Source organism: Leopardus geoffroyi, chromosome A3 (assembly GCF_018350155.1).
Source record: "Leopardus geoffroyi isolate Oge1 chromosome A3, O.geoffroyi_Oge1_pat1.0, whole genome shotgun sequence".
Classification (NCBI taxonomy): Eukaryota; Metazoa; Chordata; class Mammalia; order Carnivora; family Felidae; genus Leopardus; species Leopardus geoffroyi.
In genome coordinates this window covers 415419-432716 of record NC_059336.1, presented here as the reverse complement: position 1 = coordinate 432716, position 17298 = coordinate 415419, and the positions used below count along the sequence as shown (strand labels likewise).

The following is a 17298-nucleotide window of genomic DNA, read 5'->3' as shown; positions in this document are numbered from 1 at the left end:
ACCCCGGGGGTCCCGTGCCCACACGCCCTGCTTTGGACGAGAGGTTGCTGCCTGAGCTGCCCCCCGCCGGCTCCACAGGCCAACTGCCCAGCCTGCACGTGCACCAACCACTTACTTGTGGCCTGCCGCAGGGCTACGGCACCCACTCTGCCCTCAGCCGGGCCCGCTCCTTCCCGCCATCCCTGAGGTCCCACCTCGCGGTTCCCAGCCATCCCTGAGGACCCGCTCCCCACTCTGGTGAGGTAAGACAGCCCTTCCCTCTCCCTCAGGCGGAACACCCCACCCACTCGAGGCCCTGCCCCTGGCCTACTGGCTGCACTTTCTGTCTGTGCCCCACGAGCTCGATGTCCTAGAGCCCGAGGGCTCTGGGGCCAGCCGGGCCAGGTTCGGGGTCACCACAGCTGTGTGATTCGGGGTAAGTGACTTACTCCTCTGAGCATCAGTCTACGCCTCAAGAACCGACCGGGTAGGGCTGAGTGGGCTGAGCAAGACCGGACGGGGGCCCCAGGAGGCGCTGTCTTGCTTGACGGCTCGTTGCACAGGAGCTTAGCAAACACCAGAGCCAGGTGGGTGCGAGGAAGGGCACAGGTGGGGGCAGCTGACCCTGGGCTCTGAGGCCGACTGCCGCGGTCGTGAGCCTAGCATGCCGTGTGGGCACCCCTTTCCCGCTGGGATTTGGCCTGGAGTGGTCCTGCGATGCCAGCGGAAGCCCCGGGCTCACAGACCCTGGGAAGAGGCCGCGTTGGAGGAAAGGGGGTTGCCTGGGCCACTGCCGGGCAGTGAGGGAGAACTGGGCGCAAGCATTCCTCCTCTGGGCCCCCTGCCCACCCTCGGGTAGGTTCGGGTAGGGTCGGAGGAAAAGCCCGGGCTGAGGGGCTGCAGTGGGGGGTGAGAGCTTGGCCAAAGCCTTGAATGAAGGACCACCCTGCCCCGGGAGGCGGGGGGGGGGGGGGGGGGGGGGAGGGGGGGGCAGGGCGGCTGAGAGGAGCTGCCCCGCCCTACCTGGCCAGCCACCTCTGCCACACAGCCCGCCGACCTGGCCGCCGTGAGGGGAGGACCTGTCGTGCAGGAGTGGTTGTGGAGTGCCCAGAACCGGGTCCCCACCCCAGCTGCCACAGGCTGCCTGGGGCTCTGGTCCCTCCTCCCCTGGGGGGTCCGAGTGCCGGGGTGGTTTTGAGAACCAGAGCCCGGAGGCCTTATCAGACCACAGGTTTTCCTGAGGAAGGAAGGGTGGGCCTCCAGGATGGAGCGCCTCCTCTGGGCGTGCCTGGCTGCTGGAGGGCGCACGGGGGCTGCCCATCCCTCCTGGGGGGCCCTAGCCCAAGACCTAGGCTGGCTAAGGACAAACTGACGCTGAGGCTGGAGAAGCCGGGGTTCGAGTTTCCGGAACCCAGGGGTGGGGCGGGGAACAGGACTCCCGGAAATCCTAAGCAAACGCTAGCGTTTCTGGGAGAGTGTCCATAGCACACCCATCCGATCCTCAGAGGGATTCGTGCCGGGTTTAAACTACAATCCCACTCCTGGGGGGTCCGGTGGGACCTGTTCATCAGGCTCACCAAAAACCACGTACCAGAATGTTCAAAGCCACCCTATTTGTAATCCCCCCAAGTGGAAAAACCCAGATGTCCCTCAGCAGTAGAGGAGGCAAATAAAATAGGGCCCGTCTCACAGTGGAGCCACCGTCGACTCCAGGCCCCTCTGTGGACACCACACCGGTGTCATCGAGAGTGGAGCGGAGGGGTTCCCGTGACACTGGTGGGGACCAGTGCTGCCAACAGGGTCACGTAGGATGACCTTTGGGGTGTGGGCCCAGGAGGCCCCCCTGGGGCTGCAATGTCCTGTTTTCTTGACTTGGGCGCTGGCGACAAGATGCAGTCCGTTTAGGAAAATTTATTCAGCCACACACTTAAAGTATGTGCACTTTTCTGTATGCATGTGGTATTTCAATAAAAAGTTATACAAAACAACCCCCAAATCTCTCCACTGACCCCTCCCTGAGAAAGCGTTCCCTGGGACCCTCCGCCCTGTCCCGCATCCCACCAGGGCCCGGAAGGCTCCAGGGACCCTCCAAGGAGGGAGCTGAGAAGGCAGGTGAGGGCGGCCCCTGGGGCATCACTGGGGGGGCGGGGGGCCGCTTCCTCCCCCCTGGGGACTGAGGCTCAGAGCTGGGCTCAGGCCAGGCTCTTTCACAAGAACAGGGCCCAGAGTAACCACACAGGGTGGGGGTCCTGCAGCCTTACAGGTGGGGCCAGGCGGATGTGGGGCCCACCCTGCTGGAGCCTGACCAGCTGGCCTTGGAATGCTGGTAGGGCCTCCACCCGCCCGCGGCCTGCTGGGCCAGGGGTGCCTCCAGGCCTCCTCCCTCCTGCTGCCGCGGGTGCCTCTACCCCTTCCGCTTCCAGAGGCCCTGGGGCTATTTTTAACTCAGCTGAGCTGCTTGTGCTGAAGGTGGACGGAGCCCCCGGTCAGGGCAGTGGGGGGGCGGGGGGGGGGGAAGGCAGCAGAGAGAGAGAGAGCCTAACAGCTGCCTTCCTGCCCCCCGCTCCTCCCCGGGGCCAGGCTTTCTGCGGAGGACGGGTCCTTCTCAACCTTAGAGGGGAAACAGCATTCCACCCCGCAAACAAGATGTCCACGGAGGCCACACAGACACGCATACAGTCGGACACATGCCCAGGATGCAGACTCAAAACACATGAGTGCATACGTGTACACACATGCAAGGCCCGGGGACCTGCTCGGAAACATATCAGATGCACACAGACTCAGGGCACACACGCAGGTCCACGTAGACATACATCCACTCGACTCCACACGAACCTAACCAACCTGGAGACACAGGCACGTACGTGCACGCCCTCGAACACCCACCACCAGCACGTGCGCGCGCACCCACGCACGAGCGCACGCACATGCGCATTCACGTACAAGCGCATGCGCGCGCACGTGAGCACGCGCACCCACGCACCAGCGCACGCACCGACGCGCACATACGCGCGCGCATACACGCACCTATAGATGTACGCACGCGCGTATTCGCACCCGCGCACTAGGTTGGACACGCGTGAGTGGGTGGAAGCGCAGGTGCCCAGAGGCCACCAGCTGGGGGTGCAGGGAGGACCCTGGGGTCACATCCGTAAGATCCGGGCCCAGGAGGTGCCTGCAGGTGGGGGTGCTCAGCCTGCTCTTTCCCCTGCTCCCCAAGTACCGGCCCCCATCGTCCTGCAGCCCCCTGGGGCTGAGCTCCCGGAGCCTCTTACACCTTTCCACCCGAGACTCCCCACTCGCGGCCTCACTCTCCCCCATGGAGAGGCAGGCTGTGGCGGTGGTTGGCACTGAGCTGGTTCGTGCCCTTCTTCCCTCACTTCCTCCCCAGCGCGCGAGCACAGGCTCAGGGCAGGAAACCGGAGAGAGGGATGGGGGAGGCAGCGCCTGGAGAGGTGGCCTCGAGTGTGCTCAGCCCCTTCCCCTTCCTTTTCCCTGTTCCCTACTTCCTCTCTCCTCTCCCAGCCTTTGTTTCGTAGAGCAGCTACCCCCACCCCTGTCCTGCTGGGGGAACCGCAGTCAGGTCCTGGGAAAACCCCAGGTGCCGGGCTGAGGGCCTCTGTCCCTGTGACCCAGTCCAGGGGGAGGAGGGAGCTGGGGGAGACGGGGCTCAGGACCCCACGGCGGGGGGGCGGCCGGCTGACTTCCAACTCCCTTCCACCCACACCCCCACCTCCACCGATAGAGGCCCCAGAGGGATGGGGGAGGGCGGGGAGTTGGCCTGAGGACAGGACATCCTCTTGGCAGGACACAGGACGCCAGGCCGGAGGTTCCCAGCCCCAGTCAAGGCCACAGGGGGAAAAGGTCACTGGGTCCCGGGGCTCACCAGTTCCAAGATTGGCCAGGGTCCTGATAGCCAGTCCAAGTTACTTCAAACAGCGACGCCAAGACCAGCGGGGCCTGTACCGATGAAACCCCCCGGCCCCCTGCCCAGGCCCCACCACGGCCAGCCAGGAGGCAGAACAGCCCACATGCCCACCCAGGGTGGCATCGGCCCTCGGGGCCATCCTCAGGGAGCTGCGGGCAGCATGCGAGAGACCAGCAGAGCCAGGTGGTTCCTGTCCCCTGCAATGTGGGGACCTCCACGTTTAGAGGTTGGCCTCCACTTCCTACTCAGGAGCCGGCTCCTCCAGGTGAACCCTGGGGCCCTCGGCCCTAGAGCAGAGGCCTCAGCCTGGCCCTGACCCTTCCTTGCCGGGACGGGAACCCCAGGGACAGTCTAGCCAGGGTGAAGGCCGGGGAGACCCCTTGCTCTCGCACACCCCGTGCCCTGGGGGCAGCAGCAGAGCCTGGTCTTTGAGTGGACACCCTGGGCTGAGATTGGCTGACGGGTTGCTCGCTGGTCTGGGACATGAGCGTCCCTGGAGGGGCTTGAGGGCAGTGGATCAGAGGACTTCCTGCCATTACCACACCCAGGCTGCCAGGACCATGAGGCAGGCCACTCTCCTGGGAGACGCCCTGGGCTTTGCCTATGGTCCAGTGGTGAACCCAGACCAGAACACCCCCACCTGTTGGGGGAGGCCCGGCGAGTCTCACCACCCCCTCCCGCCCCCCACACCCATACCAGCCTCCTGCTTCAGCCTAACCCCCAATACAAGTGCCTGCTGGCCATTCCACACAGCTTCGGCCAGGCTATTCTAGTTACCTGAGCGGGAAGTGATGTCTCATCTAAAAACGGCCTATAAAAGTGAATTATCTCAACACACAGCTTGCATCTAGATTTGCCTCTGTTTACCTAAGAGTTAAAATTATCCCGTGGGATGTTAAGCGTCGAGATAGCACATGACCCACCTCTTCCACTCCCAAGTGCCCCGCCCAGAGGAAGGACACCTCCAAAACCAGTCCCCACCACCTCCCAGCCTCAGCTCCTCTGTCACCGCCTTCCTTGACACTCACAGTCTTCACGTCTTTTCAAAAATTAAGCTTTATTGGGGCGCCTGGGTGGCTCAGCTGGTTGGGGGACTGACTTCAGCTCAGGTCACGATCTCTCGGTTTGTGAGTTCAAGCCCCGCGTTGGGCTCTGTGCTGACAGCTCAGAACCTGAAGCCTGCTTCGGATTCTGTGTCTCCCCCTCTCTCTACCCCTCCTCGGCTCATGCTCTGTGTCTCTCCGTCTCTCAATAATGAATAAACGTTAAAAAAATTTTTTTTAAATTAAGCTTTATTAAAGTATAATTTACATACACTGATATTCACTAAGTTCAAGAGTGCAATTTGACGAGCTTTGACAAATGAGTAGTCATGTACCCACCCCCACTGTCATGATGTAGAACATTCCCGTCACCCGAAAAAGTCCCCTCTACCTCCCAGCATCCATTCTCAACCCCCTGGCCCAGCCGGCCAGCAATCTGCTTCCTGTCACTATAGTTCTGTCTTTTCTAGGATTTCACGTAAAGCCAAATCATACAGTACATGGGCCTCTGCATATGGCTTCTTTCACTCAAAAAGCATGTTGCTTTTGAGATTCATTCTGTGTGAATCAGCAGTTCACTCCGGTTCCTTCCATTGTAGAGACAGAGCATAGTTTGCTTACCCACTCTCCAGCTGACGGACATTTGAGTTGTTCTGGTTTGGGGACATCATGAACAGTGCCTCTAGGAACACGTGAGCACAACCCTTTGTGTGAGCACGTTTCATTTCTTTCGGGTAAATACCGAAGAGTGGGGTTGCTGGGTCATTCCACTTCTCGTCTCCTAAATCTGTTCATGTGTTTGTTTTCAGGGTGCCCCACAGACTGTGAGCTCCCCAAGGGGTGGAGACCTCACCTGCGTTGGTCGTTGACACGACCAGGGCCCAGCACAACTCCTTGCGAAGAGCACATTCTTAACAGACGTCTGTGTGCTGGTGAGTGAGTGATGGTGGCACCTACCATGGGGGTTTTGGTGACCGTGTCAAGGAAGCGATGATAGAGCCAGAGGCAACAGACGGGAAGAAGTGGCCCCTGTGCCAGCGACGACTGGAAACACCTCCTTTGTCCCTCTTCAGAGATGTCAGGGACCAACCTGCTAAACTCACCTGGGGAGAGGTCGTGGGGGTCTCTCTTCAAATGCCTCCTCTGCCTCCTCACCTCCAAAGATCTCGAGTCAGCCACTCCCAGAGTCACACCTTGGAGCAAGGGGTCAAAGAAGCCCACACCCACTCTGAAACGACTGGTTCTAGCCTCCTCCCTCTGCGGCCACATCCCCAGCTTGCCACACAGCTGTGACATCTCACAAAGGCCCTCACTCCAAGAACAGCCCTCCTTTCTCCTGAAGACTCAGGCTTCCCTCCGTCTGGCTTCCTTCTTATCAAGTTTGGATTTTGTATTTTCTCTTGAAAACACCAGAAGCGTTAGCATTTTCTATACTCTTCTGGCATCATCTGGAAGAACCCCACCCACCCACTTTGTCTCCTCGTCAACACCTCAGGTGATGCTCACTGCTGGGACAATCCCCATTCCCCCCACCCCCGCCCCGGGAGACAGGTGCCACCGGAAAGCCGGGCCTGGGTGGACACTCGACGCTTCTGGTCCCACCGTGTCCCTCCAGGGGCCATTCGATACTGCCTGGTCCCACTCCTCAGAAACTACAGACACCTGCACTGGCCCTCACAGCCCCTCTGCCTTCCCTCCAACATGGTCACCACCCCTTCCCCAGCTCTTCCTCCGCAAAGCAGTGACCTCTCTGAAATGCAAAGTGAGGTCATTTCTGGAGCTTTCTTGCTGAGAATCCTTCGGTGGCTTCTGAGAAGTGGCTTCCTTTCAAAACCCTTGCCCTATACCTGCTCCCATCCCTAGCCTCATTCCTATTCCACCCTCACCACCGTGGCCAGGTCCCGGCCAGAGTGGTCTTGTCTTACTCCTCTGAGATGCCAAATTCCCTCAGCCCCGGGGTCTCTCCCGGGGTCAGGCCCTTACGGAACACTCTACTTCAAGAGCTAATGCCTACCCGTCTTCCTGGTCTCACCTCCTGGCCTGTCCTGCTCTCCCCCTTCTGGGTTGACAGCCACTGGATGTTTGCTCCTTGAGAAGCCCTCCTTTCGGTTAAACCTTTATCTGTGTCCAGCAAGCACCCTGGGGGCAGGGATGCACCAAGGGCGCAGCTCTGTTTGGCAGGACCAGCACAGCACGTCCTCAGGGAATGTCTACGGAATGAGCGGTCCTCGTGGGGAGTGGTGACAGGGAGGGATTAGAAGGTGGGGTGGTTCGGGTCATCACTAGGTGTGGAGACTGACCCGGAGAAAGATCAGCCTTCATCCGGCCTCCTGGTGCCCGTGGCAGGAGGTCAGCCCAGGCCCCGAAGGGACATCCCAGCCACGTAAGGGGAGCCCACCCTAGCATGTGAGACCTCGCTTGAGGGACCCAGAAGATTCCTGCCCCACGTAGGTGTGAAAGCACCACTTGGGACTTTCCAGGGGTCTGTGCCTGCTGACAGGAGCCTTTGCGTGGGGGTGGGGGGTAGTGCACCAGGGCATTTCCTGCCTAGCCTGGCTCCCCAGGGCCCAGCCCAGCAGCCCTGCTCCTTCCTCCCCCGCCCCAGGGGCTTTCCACAAAGCCTGAGGCCCGCTATTTTTAGCTGAGGGAGAGGGACCAATTCCTGGCCCCACTGACTCCCCCCCCCCCCCCCCCGCCCCCATGGGAGCCTGGGTGAAACTGGGCCTGGGGTTGGGCCCCAGAGGCCAGGGAGGCAGCCTCTTCCTTCCTTGCCCCCCAATAAGTCCCTGAGGCGGGCTTGCACCTGGGCAAGCAAGGTGCCTAGCTCCTGGAGACGGCTGGGGCCCGAGTTCCCAGCCTGGGCTCCCGGCCAGGGCTCTCAGCCCAGTGGGCAGGGGCTTGAGCCCTTGGGCGGGGTTGGCCCAGGGCCTGGGTGGGCTACTGCCCACTTCCTGGGGCCGGGCCTCATCACTTCAAAGGCCACTGGCGGCCCTGTGGTCACTCCCTGGCTCCCACGCAGCCGGAGGGGCGGGCCGGCACACGAACCCTGGCGGCTGGGTCCTGCCCTCGGCAGCTTCAAAGCAGCTGGGGTGGGCAGCCCTGTGGTTAGGGCTGCTCCCCAGGGGAGGGTGGGGGACAGGAAAGGGGGATAACGGGGCTTTCTCTGCTTCTTCATCCTTCCCACCCGCCGCCTTCCTGGGTGGGCCCTGTCCTGGGACCGGGGCCGCCTGGGGCCGTGATGCCTTCAAGTCTGTATAGAGTGTGAGGGTCCAGGTGGGGTCACTCAAGTGCAGACCCCATTAGAGAAACCACAGAAACCAAGGTGGGGGCACCTGGCTGGGTGAGGCAGGGGCCAGCAGGCTTCCCTGTCTCCCCTTCGTGTGGTCCCTTCTCTCCCCACTTTTCTGCCTGAAGCAGGGACAGCCTGGAGGGGAGGGGACAGAGGCAAGACAGGACTGCCTGTCTGGGCCGGCCCACCACAGAGGTGGGCTTGACTTCGTGCCAGCTCCCCAGGGAACAGCGGGGTAAGAGGGGTGGGCGAGTGACAGCCTCAGAGCAACCGCCCAGAGTTCAGCAGACGCTGAGAACAGAGAGTGCCTTGAGCAAGGGGGGTGGGAGGGGAGAGGAAACTTTCAGGGTCCCCTGGGGTCAGCTCCGGGACAGTTGCCGTTTTTAATCTGCGCAAGAGACTTAGAAGGAGCCGAGAGGGCTGTAACCTAGATCCGCTCAGGCAAGCTCCGGGGGTGCTGGCTGTGTGGCCCAAGAACAGCCCCTCCCCCAGCCGTGCGCCACAAGGCAGAGGGGGACTCGTGGTGGCCTTGCGGGGTCCTGCACCCCTCTGGGCTGGCCTCCCCTCACACACCCCTCCTCCAGACAGCTCCACTCCTCTTCCGCTGGGGTGCCAAGGTCTCCGGGGACCAGAGCCGGGGCCGCAGGGTGGGGGAGGGGAGTCGGGAGAGGGGGAGGGGGTGCGGGAAGGGGGGATGGTAGGGGCGTGGCGGGGGGCGGGAACGGGTGACTTCTCTGATCTAGGGTCATGAAAATGTCCCACTCATGGCCTGGGGCCTCAGCAGAAGCTCGCTTTCGGCCCGCCCACGGGGGCAAATGGGAGAGCCGTGCCCCTGGAAAGCAGCCCACCGGGCCTCCCGGCAGTGCCCTCCGGCTCCCCGGGCTCCTCACCCGGGACCATGACTCTCGGCTGCCAGTGACCTCGCGGACCCTTTCTGCTTGTGTCTCCACCCGGGGCGCGAGGAAGCCCCAGCCCCCAGCCCCCCCCCCCGCGCCCACTTTTCCCTGCGTGGGGGTGACCGCCGGCGACCCGGGACGGGACTCGGGGAACAGCTGTGCGCTGACGCAAGGACGCGCACCGCGGCCCCTCGGAGGGGAGCCTCGGGCGCGGCGGGAGGAGGGTGACAGAGCGCTGGGCCGGACTCCTCTGCTCTCCAAGGGCCGCTGTGCGCACGGCGCCTTCAGAGACACCTCCCACCTTACGCCGCCGCCTCGCTGCCTTGTGAGACACGTCACGCTGCCACGACCTGGAGGAGACAGGAAGGGCAACCTCGGTGCCCTCGAGGGACCTGGGTCCCTGGTGGAGGCACAGTCGCCACAGAGGCTGGTACCAGGAGACGCCGACTCGGCACCCTTTCGGACCCTCTGGGCTCTGCCCTTTTCCCGCCCCGTTGCGGGTGTTCGGGGCCCCACACTGGCGAGGCAAAAGGCGCCCGAAAGCCTGAGACTCAACTCTCGGGTGGAGGGTCCCCCGTCTTTTCCATTCACCCCCATCCCGCTTAATCTCCAGGGCTGGCTGTGCGAGATCCGGGCCGTAGTTTCTGTCTGGCCACTTTGGGAGCTGTGGGCACCTGGGTCCCACAGGTGAGGGGTCCCCAAAGGGCGAGAAGCAAACCAAACCGCCGGACTGGAACCCCAGAGGTCCAGACTGGCTTCTGGCGCCGGCCTGGTCAGCAGGTCCCGATCGGCCAACATTCGTTAAGTTTACACACGCGGGCCGAGAAGTACGGAGAGCACAGAGCTGCCCCGAATTGCTGTGGAGACAAGCTCCCTCACGAGACTCACAGGCTAGCACAAGCTTTCCGAAGAGCAGCCTGGCCACCTGTCCCTTCCATTCAGGCGGGTGCCTCGGGAATCACGGTGCAGGGAAAGCGCCCGGAAGCAAGGATCCTTTGACCAAGGTGCTATGGCGGCCACGGCTGCAGCACCAAAAGGCCTGGAAACCCACATATCCGCCAGCAGAGGGGACATCCCCTGGGGCGTCGGCGCCCGCCCGCCCGGAGGAGCGCGCCTCTGACCAGCTACTGGCACGTGGCGATGCTCGTGGCAGAGGCCAGCTGCTGGGTAACGCGCGCATCACATCCATTTCTGTAAAAGCTAACGACACGCTTACCGCCCTAGTCCTGACCGTACGTTGTGCGTGTTTGTGCGCAAATGGAGAAAGGGGTACAAGACACACCAGGGCCAGGATCTCTGGGCAGCAGGGAGGTGCAGAGAAAGGACAGTTAACTCTCGTCTATCCTGTCTCACAGGTTGCAGTGAGCCTGTTTTACATTTTGGACGTACATAACGGCTGGTGCCATCAACCCCCGGACGGGTGTCACACTGGTGGGGAGGATGAGGCGCTGCTCTGAGGGACCCCCAGCCACAAGTGACACTAGGCCCCAAGCATACGGTGACCCTTTCAAGTTCAGGTATGGGGCCCCAGGGACCATCCCAGGAGCGGGGCCATGGCCTGCACGATGCCAGGAGGCACTGTCCACACGCTGGAACCTGCAGGAAGGGTACAGGCTGTGCAACACCCAGGGGGGCTGAGCTCCAGGGAACTTGGCCCCATCAGACCAGCCTGCTGGGCTCTTGACCCCAACCCAGACTTTACCCTGATGGTGGGGGGTACAGTGGGGGAGGGGGGAGACTGAGAGACTGGCCCTGCAGGGAGGCAGGAAGGGGAGGGCGTGGGCGTGCACTGCTCCCCATCAACCCCACCATCCTTGAGGGCTCTGGGCAAGTCTCTGTGATTCCAGATGTTCAGCAGCTGTCTTGGCCATTTCCGCCCCTTCTTTGACCCCGCATCCGCCAGGAAGCGTCCCCTCCTGTCCTCAGGCTCTGAGCCCCCCCCACCTTCCCTGCACCCCATTTCCTGAGCAGAGGCCTTTGTGCAGACTCAGCTCCCTATCCCGCCAGGGTGGCTTCAGTTTTCCCAAGGCCCGGGCTCTGCTCCCGGAGCCCTGGGCTGCTGTGGTCAGCTCACAACTGGCTGGACACCCTCTGCCAGGGTGTCCCAGCCCCCGCCCCGGCAGCCTCTGGGACTGTTTTTTTTTTCTCTCTTCCTCCACTCTTTCTCCAAGGTTGGCTCTGTCTGCTCCTGCGGCATAAATCAGGGCCTCCAGGGAGGCAGAGCAGAACTGTCCGGGAGGGAGCACTGCCTCGGTGGGGGAGGGTGGAAAGCTCTGTAGGGTGAAGGCCAGAGGTCATAGAGCCCGGCAGGCTCCGTGGGGGTGGGGTGTGTGCTCAGATGTCTGCCTCGAAGACCCTGGGGGTGAGGAGGGGGGTGCCTCCTAGAACTGAGAACTGATCCTTAGGGGTCACAGTCCCACCTTCCCTGAGCAGAGGGGAGGGGAGGGGGAGGTTCTTCTGGAGGGGGGACGGCAGGAGGAGGTCTCCCTTCCTGTCACATGCTTTCCTGTCTCAACAGAGCCGGTGGTTCTGGGGCACTTGGGCTCCCAGGGGCTGGGGGGCAGGGCTGGTGGGGTCAGGGGCCAGGCCAGGCACAGTGTAAGAGCCCTAAGGGGCCAAGAGCTCCAGCCTACTGACCTTTGCCCCTCAGAAGCCAGCCTCTGCTCCCCTCCACCACAGCCACCTCCCCCTCCGGCCTTCCTGCTCTTCTGGAGTTGCGGGGGGAGCCAAGGGCAGGTGGGGCCTGGCTGAGGCAAAGTCTGTGCTTCCAAGGACAAGTCTCAGAGCTCACCAAGCTGAGACACTGTCCCCAGGAGAACAGGCTCCTTCCCGCAAGCCCGATTTTTCCCTGGGCAATCAAATCAAATGTGGGTCTATCTCACATACTCTGAGGACAGTCCTCCAGGACACTCTCGATGCACCCCTGTGGTTGCCTGGATTCAGGCTGAGGACACAACGAGGCCATCTACTCTGCTGTTGAGGGTCACTCCTGAGGTCTCACAAAATGAGCCTGGAGCCTCTGGGTCTGCGCGCCCCCCACCCCCAGGATAAACAGCATCTGAGGTTACAAATGAGGTTCCTGGAGAAGTAAATGCCCCCACTCTCCCCCAAAATTTCCACCACCGCTTCTAACCAAAGGGCCAGGGTGGACATTTCAGGACCAGGCCCACCAACCCGCATGGGCAACAGCCATGCCCGTTCCTTGACCCCAGGTGCGGTACCCTGTGGGCTCCTTCCTGGGGCAGTCTCCCAGCTGCCCCTGCTGCTGCCACCTGGGACCGAAGGAAGAGGTGGGGTTGCAGAGTAGAGAGAGCAAGAGGGGCCCCTTGTCCAGGCGCACCAGGGGGCCCTGAGACGCCCTCTTGGTCCTCAGGACCTGATCAATGAGCAGAGCAGCCCAACCTGGGATACGAGCTGGATAGTCAGGAAACTCTGGATCTCACCGGGTTGGGGGGAGGGGCGCCAGGGGTAGAAATAGCCAGGTTTAGCAAAAAATAACAAACAAACCTAAAAGCAGGACATCCAATTAGAGTTGAATTTCCGCGAAACAATTTTTTAATAGAAATAAGCCACATGCGGTATCAGCACGCACTTATACTCAAAAAGTCTTTATCGTTTACCTGAAATTCAAATTTAACTAGATGTTCTGTATTTTACCCGGAAACCCCCAATTCAGCCCTCCCAATTCCCTCACTCAGTTTTCTTCCCAACCCTAAGGACCCCGACAGTCTTTATCTCTGCTTCCCTAACCTGGTGGGAGCTGACTGGGCCAGCAGTGGGCCCAGATACACAGCGCAGGAGAGCAGAGGCGGCTTGTTGGAGCCTGGAACCCCCTTCCCAGAACGCTGGGATCCCTGAGGCAGGTCTGGCTCCCGGGCTCCAAGGGTCTGCCTGGGTTTGCCAGACTCCCTGTTGAGTGAGCCCTCAGAGCCTGGTTTTAATCCTGCCCCCTCTGCGCTTAGGTGGGCTGGCCCTCTCCGGCGCAGGAGGAAAAGGGGAAGCCGCCAGAGCCCGCCCGAAAAGAGGAAGGTACAGCTTGCAGGGTGGTTGGAGTGAGGAGTGGGGAGGTGGCTTGGCCAGGGGCTGAAAATGCGGAACGCTGGCCAGGGAGGACCTACCTGGAGGTCACTGCCTCTGCTGGCACCAGTGGAAACAGGATCCAGAACAGGTGGGGGGTTTCCAGCCTGGGCTCACCCCGTTTCCTGAGAAGGAAGGTGTGAAGGGGAGGACAGGGCCCGGGCTGCTCCAGAAGCCCCACGGGGCAGACTGTGCGCTCCCCTAGGGTGACAACCCAAGCTGGATTTCCCGGGCTGCCCCGCCTCGCACAGGGAGGTCTGGGGGCGCGGTTACCTGGCACAAGCCTGGGCAAGGAACTGCCACCCCCAGACTTCTTCAGGAGGCTCTCTTGTCTTTGCAAACTGTCACACAGCCTGGTCACCAGAGCTGCTGCTTCGGGCTGCTGCCTCCCCTCCCCACCAATGTGGGTACCTCACGACGTGGGAAAGGGAGCCACAGCCACCTTAGTTCAGGGCCACGGGAAGCCCCGCGTCATTTGTCTCACTGAGACCCCTCTACCCCCCCCCCCCCACCCCACCCCCCGTCCTCCGCTCCTGACTAGGACGAGGTTAAGGCTGTCCATCTCCAGCCTGTCTGTCCGCTTTCGGTTAAGGAGGGCGGGCGGTGGATGCTGCTCCAGGTGTGAGGGAGGGAAGGCAGGTGAACTCGGCCTGGAGAGGGTGCAGGCCGAGGAAGGTCTGGGGAGGATGTGGTCGCCGCAGGGTTGCAGGGTCCGAAGCCTGAGGTCCTGGGGGCGGGGCAGAACTCGAGACCCACCCCCCACCCCCTGCGCGCCCCTGCCCTGGAACCCTTTGTGCGCCCATCACAGGGTGTCGCCTCTTTCCCCAGCGACAATGACTCATAAAGCTGGTCCGCGCCGCCTCCTCTCTCCCTGAAAGGCCCAGGTCATAAAGGCCATTGGGGCCAAGCCCTGAGGAGGCACGTCCCAAGACAGCCCCGCGCTGCGCTGGCCCCTGCAGCTGCCCGCCGGGCCGGGCCTGGGCCCCCCGCCGCGACCCGGACCTGGCGACCGGGCGTTACGGCTCACGCCGAGCGCCCGGTAGCCTCGACGCCCATGTGTGTCGTCTGCTTCGTGAAGGCCCTGGTGCACGTGTTCAAGATCTACCTGACCGCCAACTACACCTACAACTTCCGCAGCTGGCCGGTGGCCTTCCGCTGGGATGACGTGCGCGCCGCCGGCGGGGGTGGCGGCGGTCACCGCGCGCTGACGTGCGCCGCGGCCGCGGCGGGCGTGTGGCTGCTGCGGGGCGCGGCGCTGGGCGGGGACGCGCCCGGCCGGCCGCCGCGCGGGGCGCGCAGTCAGGCGCAGTGCCTCCTGCAGCAGATCCGCCAGCTGCCGGGCCAGCTGGCCAGCTACACGCTGGCCCACTCGCTGGGCCGCTGGCTCGTGTACCCCGGCTCCATGTTCCTGATGACTCGCGCGCTCCTGCCGCTGCTGCAACAGGGCCAAGAGCGCCTCGTGGAGCGCTACCGCGGTCGGCGCGCCAAGCTGGTGGCCCGTGACGGCAACGAGATCGACACCATGTTCATGGATCGCCGCCAGCACCCGGGCAGCCACGGCCGCGGCCTGCGCCTCGTCATCTGCTGCGAAGGCAACGCCGGCTTCTATGAGATGGGCTGCCTGTCGGCGCCACTGGAGGCCGGCTACTCGGTGCTGGGCTGGAACCACCCGGGCTTCGGGGGCAGCACGGGCGCGCCGTTCCCTCAGCATGACGCCAACGCCGTGGACGTGGTGGTCAAGTACGCGCTGCACCGCCTGCACTTCCCGCCCGCGCACGTGGTGGTCTACGGCTGGTCCATCGGTGGCTTCACGGCCACCTGGGCCACCATGAACTACCCGGAGCTGGGCGCGCTGGTGCTCGACGCCACCTTCGACGACCTCGTGCCGCTGGCCCTGAAGGTCATGCCCCGCAGCTGGAAGGGGCTGGTGGTGCGCACCGTGCGCGAGCACTTCAACCTCAACGTGGCGGAGCAGCTGTGCGGCTACCCCGGTCCGGTCCTGCTGCTGCGGCGCACGCTGGACGACGTGGTGAGCACCTCGGGCCACGTGCGCCCCCTGCCGTCCGGCGACGTGGAGGGCAACCGCGGCAACGAGCTGCTGCTGCGTCTTCTGCAGCACCGCTACCCAGTCGTGATGGCGCGCGAAGGCCTCGCGGTCGTGACGCGCTGGCTGCGCGCCGGCAGCCTGGCACAGGAGGCCACCTTCTACGCGCGCTACCGCGTGGACGATGAGTGGTGCCGAGCACTGCTGCGCTCCTACCGCGCGCGCCGTGAGGACGAGCAGGAGGACGAGCAGAAGGACTGGGGGCCTCACGGGCTCGCCTTCCCCTGGCTCGTGGGCCAGGACCTGAGCCCGCGGCGGCGCCGGCAGCTCGCGCTGTTCCTGGCACGTAGGCACCTCAAGAACGTGGAGGCCACTCACTTCAGTCCGCTGGAACCGGAGGACTTCCAGTTGCCCTGGAGGCTGTAGTCCTCACCCCTCCCCACACGGGAAACCAGTAAAGCTGGCCCTGCCTTGGGGATCCCGACCTGGTGTCTGGGGGAGGGTGAGATGGAACACAGGGAACTGGTGCTCTCCCTCACCGGGGTGATTCCCCCCTTCCCTCCTTCAGCTTCTCCCTCAAACACTTGTGGACGTCCCATTCTGCTCCCAGCTTCTAAAGGGAGTGTAGAGATTAACCTGACCCAGTTTATGGCAACACTGTGTGACGGGTGCCTTGATCACCTCAAAAGGATGATGGGAGCATAGGCTGTGGGACCCCGGGAGGTACCCTTATCCTGGATCAGGATACACAACGGCTCTGGGAAATTTGAGTGAGGAAGGGTTTGTACAAGTCACCCCCAGCTGTGAGAGGACATTGGCATTGGACGACTGTAAAGCAGGTCTTAGCCGCCAGACCTCGCCAGGAGTTAGTAATGTTGGGCCTCTAGGGTCCCCTCCCCACCTCCACACTCCTGGCTTCGACAGGAAAGGACGACAGACTCAGAGTAACAGGTACTCACAGTGGCATGTCCATGTGGGCTACAGACACACCTGCACTGACCATTCATTTGCTAGGCAAGGCAAATTTGAGCCAGGCCTGGGCTGGGCATCGTTCCTGGGTTCAAGGATGTAACACAGAATGAGAGACAAGCCTTCTGCTCGCCACCATCTGCAATGCAGTTGCTTCCTTACCATCTGCCATGAACTGCATGAAGGGGGCGGAGGGGGGCGGAGGGGGGCGGGGGGGGGGGAGACTACTGGCCTTCCCCAGCACCTGGGGACCGGGGCTAGTCAGAGCGGGCAGTGCAGGAGACTCTGGAAAAACCGAAAGAAGGCAAGTGGGGCAGACCTATAATTGACAGCACCAGAGCAGGACATGGCCATGAAGCACCTAGGCCAGTGCAAGCCAGAGGTGACCTTAGGTACCAGGAAGACACCTGTGGTGAGGTGTGCTTTGAGCTGACACAGGAAGAGGTGTTAGCCAGATTAAGGAAGGGGCTTCCACAGAGGGATCCGTACGTGCAGAGTGGGTTGGCTGGAAAGGGAGAGTGCAGTCCGGAAAAGTCAGATCCTGAAGGGTTTCAATACCATTTAAGAATTCGCTTCCAGTGGCTATTTAGGTGCCAACGAAGGGAAATTTCGGGACTTGTTTCAGCGAAACCGCTAGTGGTTTCACACCTCTCCTTTGAGAAAGTCCGGCAAACTCTTGTTCCAGCATTTGCTGGAAGCTTTACAACTAGCTGGGCGATCTTGGACAAATTACTTTAACCTCAGTTTCCACACCTGTAAAGTGGGGAAGGCTCCACCTGGCTCATCAGGTTGCTGTGAAAATGAAGTGAAAGAACACCGGAGGGGAAGGGAGCACCCAGCACAGCAGCGCGAAGGCTTCCCCGCAGGTCAGTTCACGCCTTTCAGCTGTGCGTGCACGGGACCCGGGGCAGGTGCGTGCGGAGCGAGATGCCTCCAGCCAAGTGAGGGCAGCGGCGCCTGCAGGGCTAGAGGACGAATCGCAGACACGCCTTTTTCTGCGTAACTCCCACACAATTAAAAAAAAAAAAAAAATCCCCATAAAGAGGAAGGACTTAAAAACTGGAGGGAGA

The 17298-nt window shown here is 62.3% G+C and overlaps 1 protein-coding gene across 1 annotated transcript; it reads left to right on the top strand.

The window, feature by feature from the left end:
• Positions 1 to 14269: 14269 nt before the first annotated feature.
• On the top strand, positions 14270 to 15914 carry ABHD16B (abhydrolase domain containing 16B). Its single transcript, XM_045443872.1, has one exon. The coding sequence runs from the start codon at positions 14270 to 14272 to the stop codon at positions 15683 to 15685; it is 1416 nt and encodes a 471-aa protein (XP_045299828.1). The 3' UTR covers positions 15686 to 15914.
• Positions 15915 to 17298: the final 1384 nt, after the last annotated feature.

Bases quoted from the DNA above. Each gene is read 5' to 3' on its own strand.
- ABHD16B (XM_045443872.1), top strand. From the start codon at position 14,270: ATGTGTGTCGTCTGCTTCGTGAAGGCCCTGGTGCACGTGTTCAAGATC.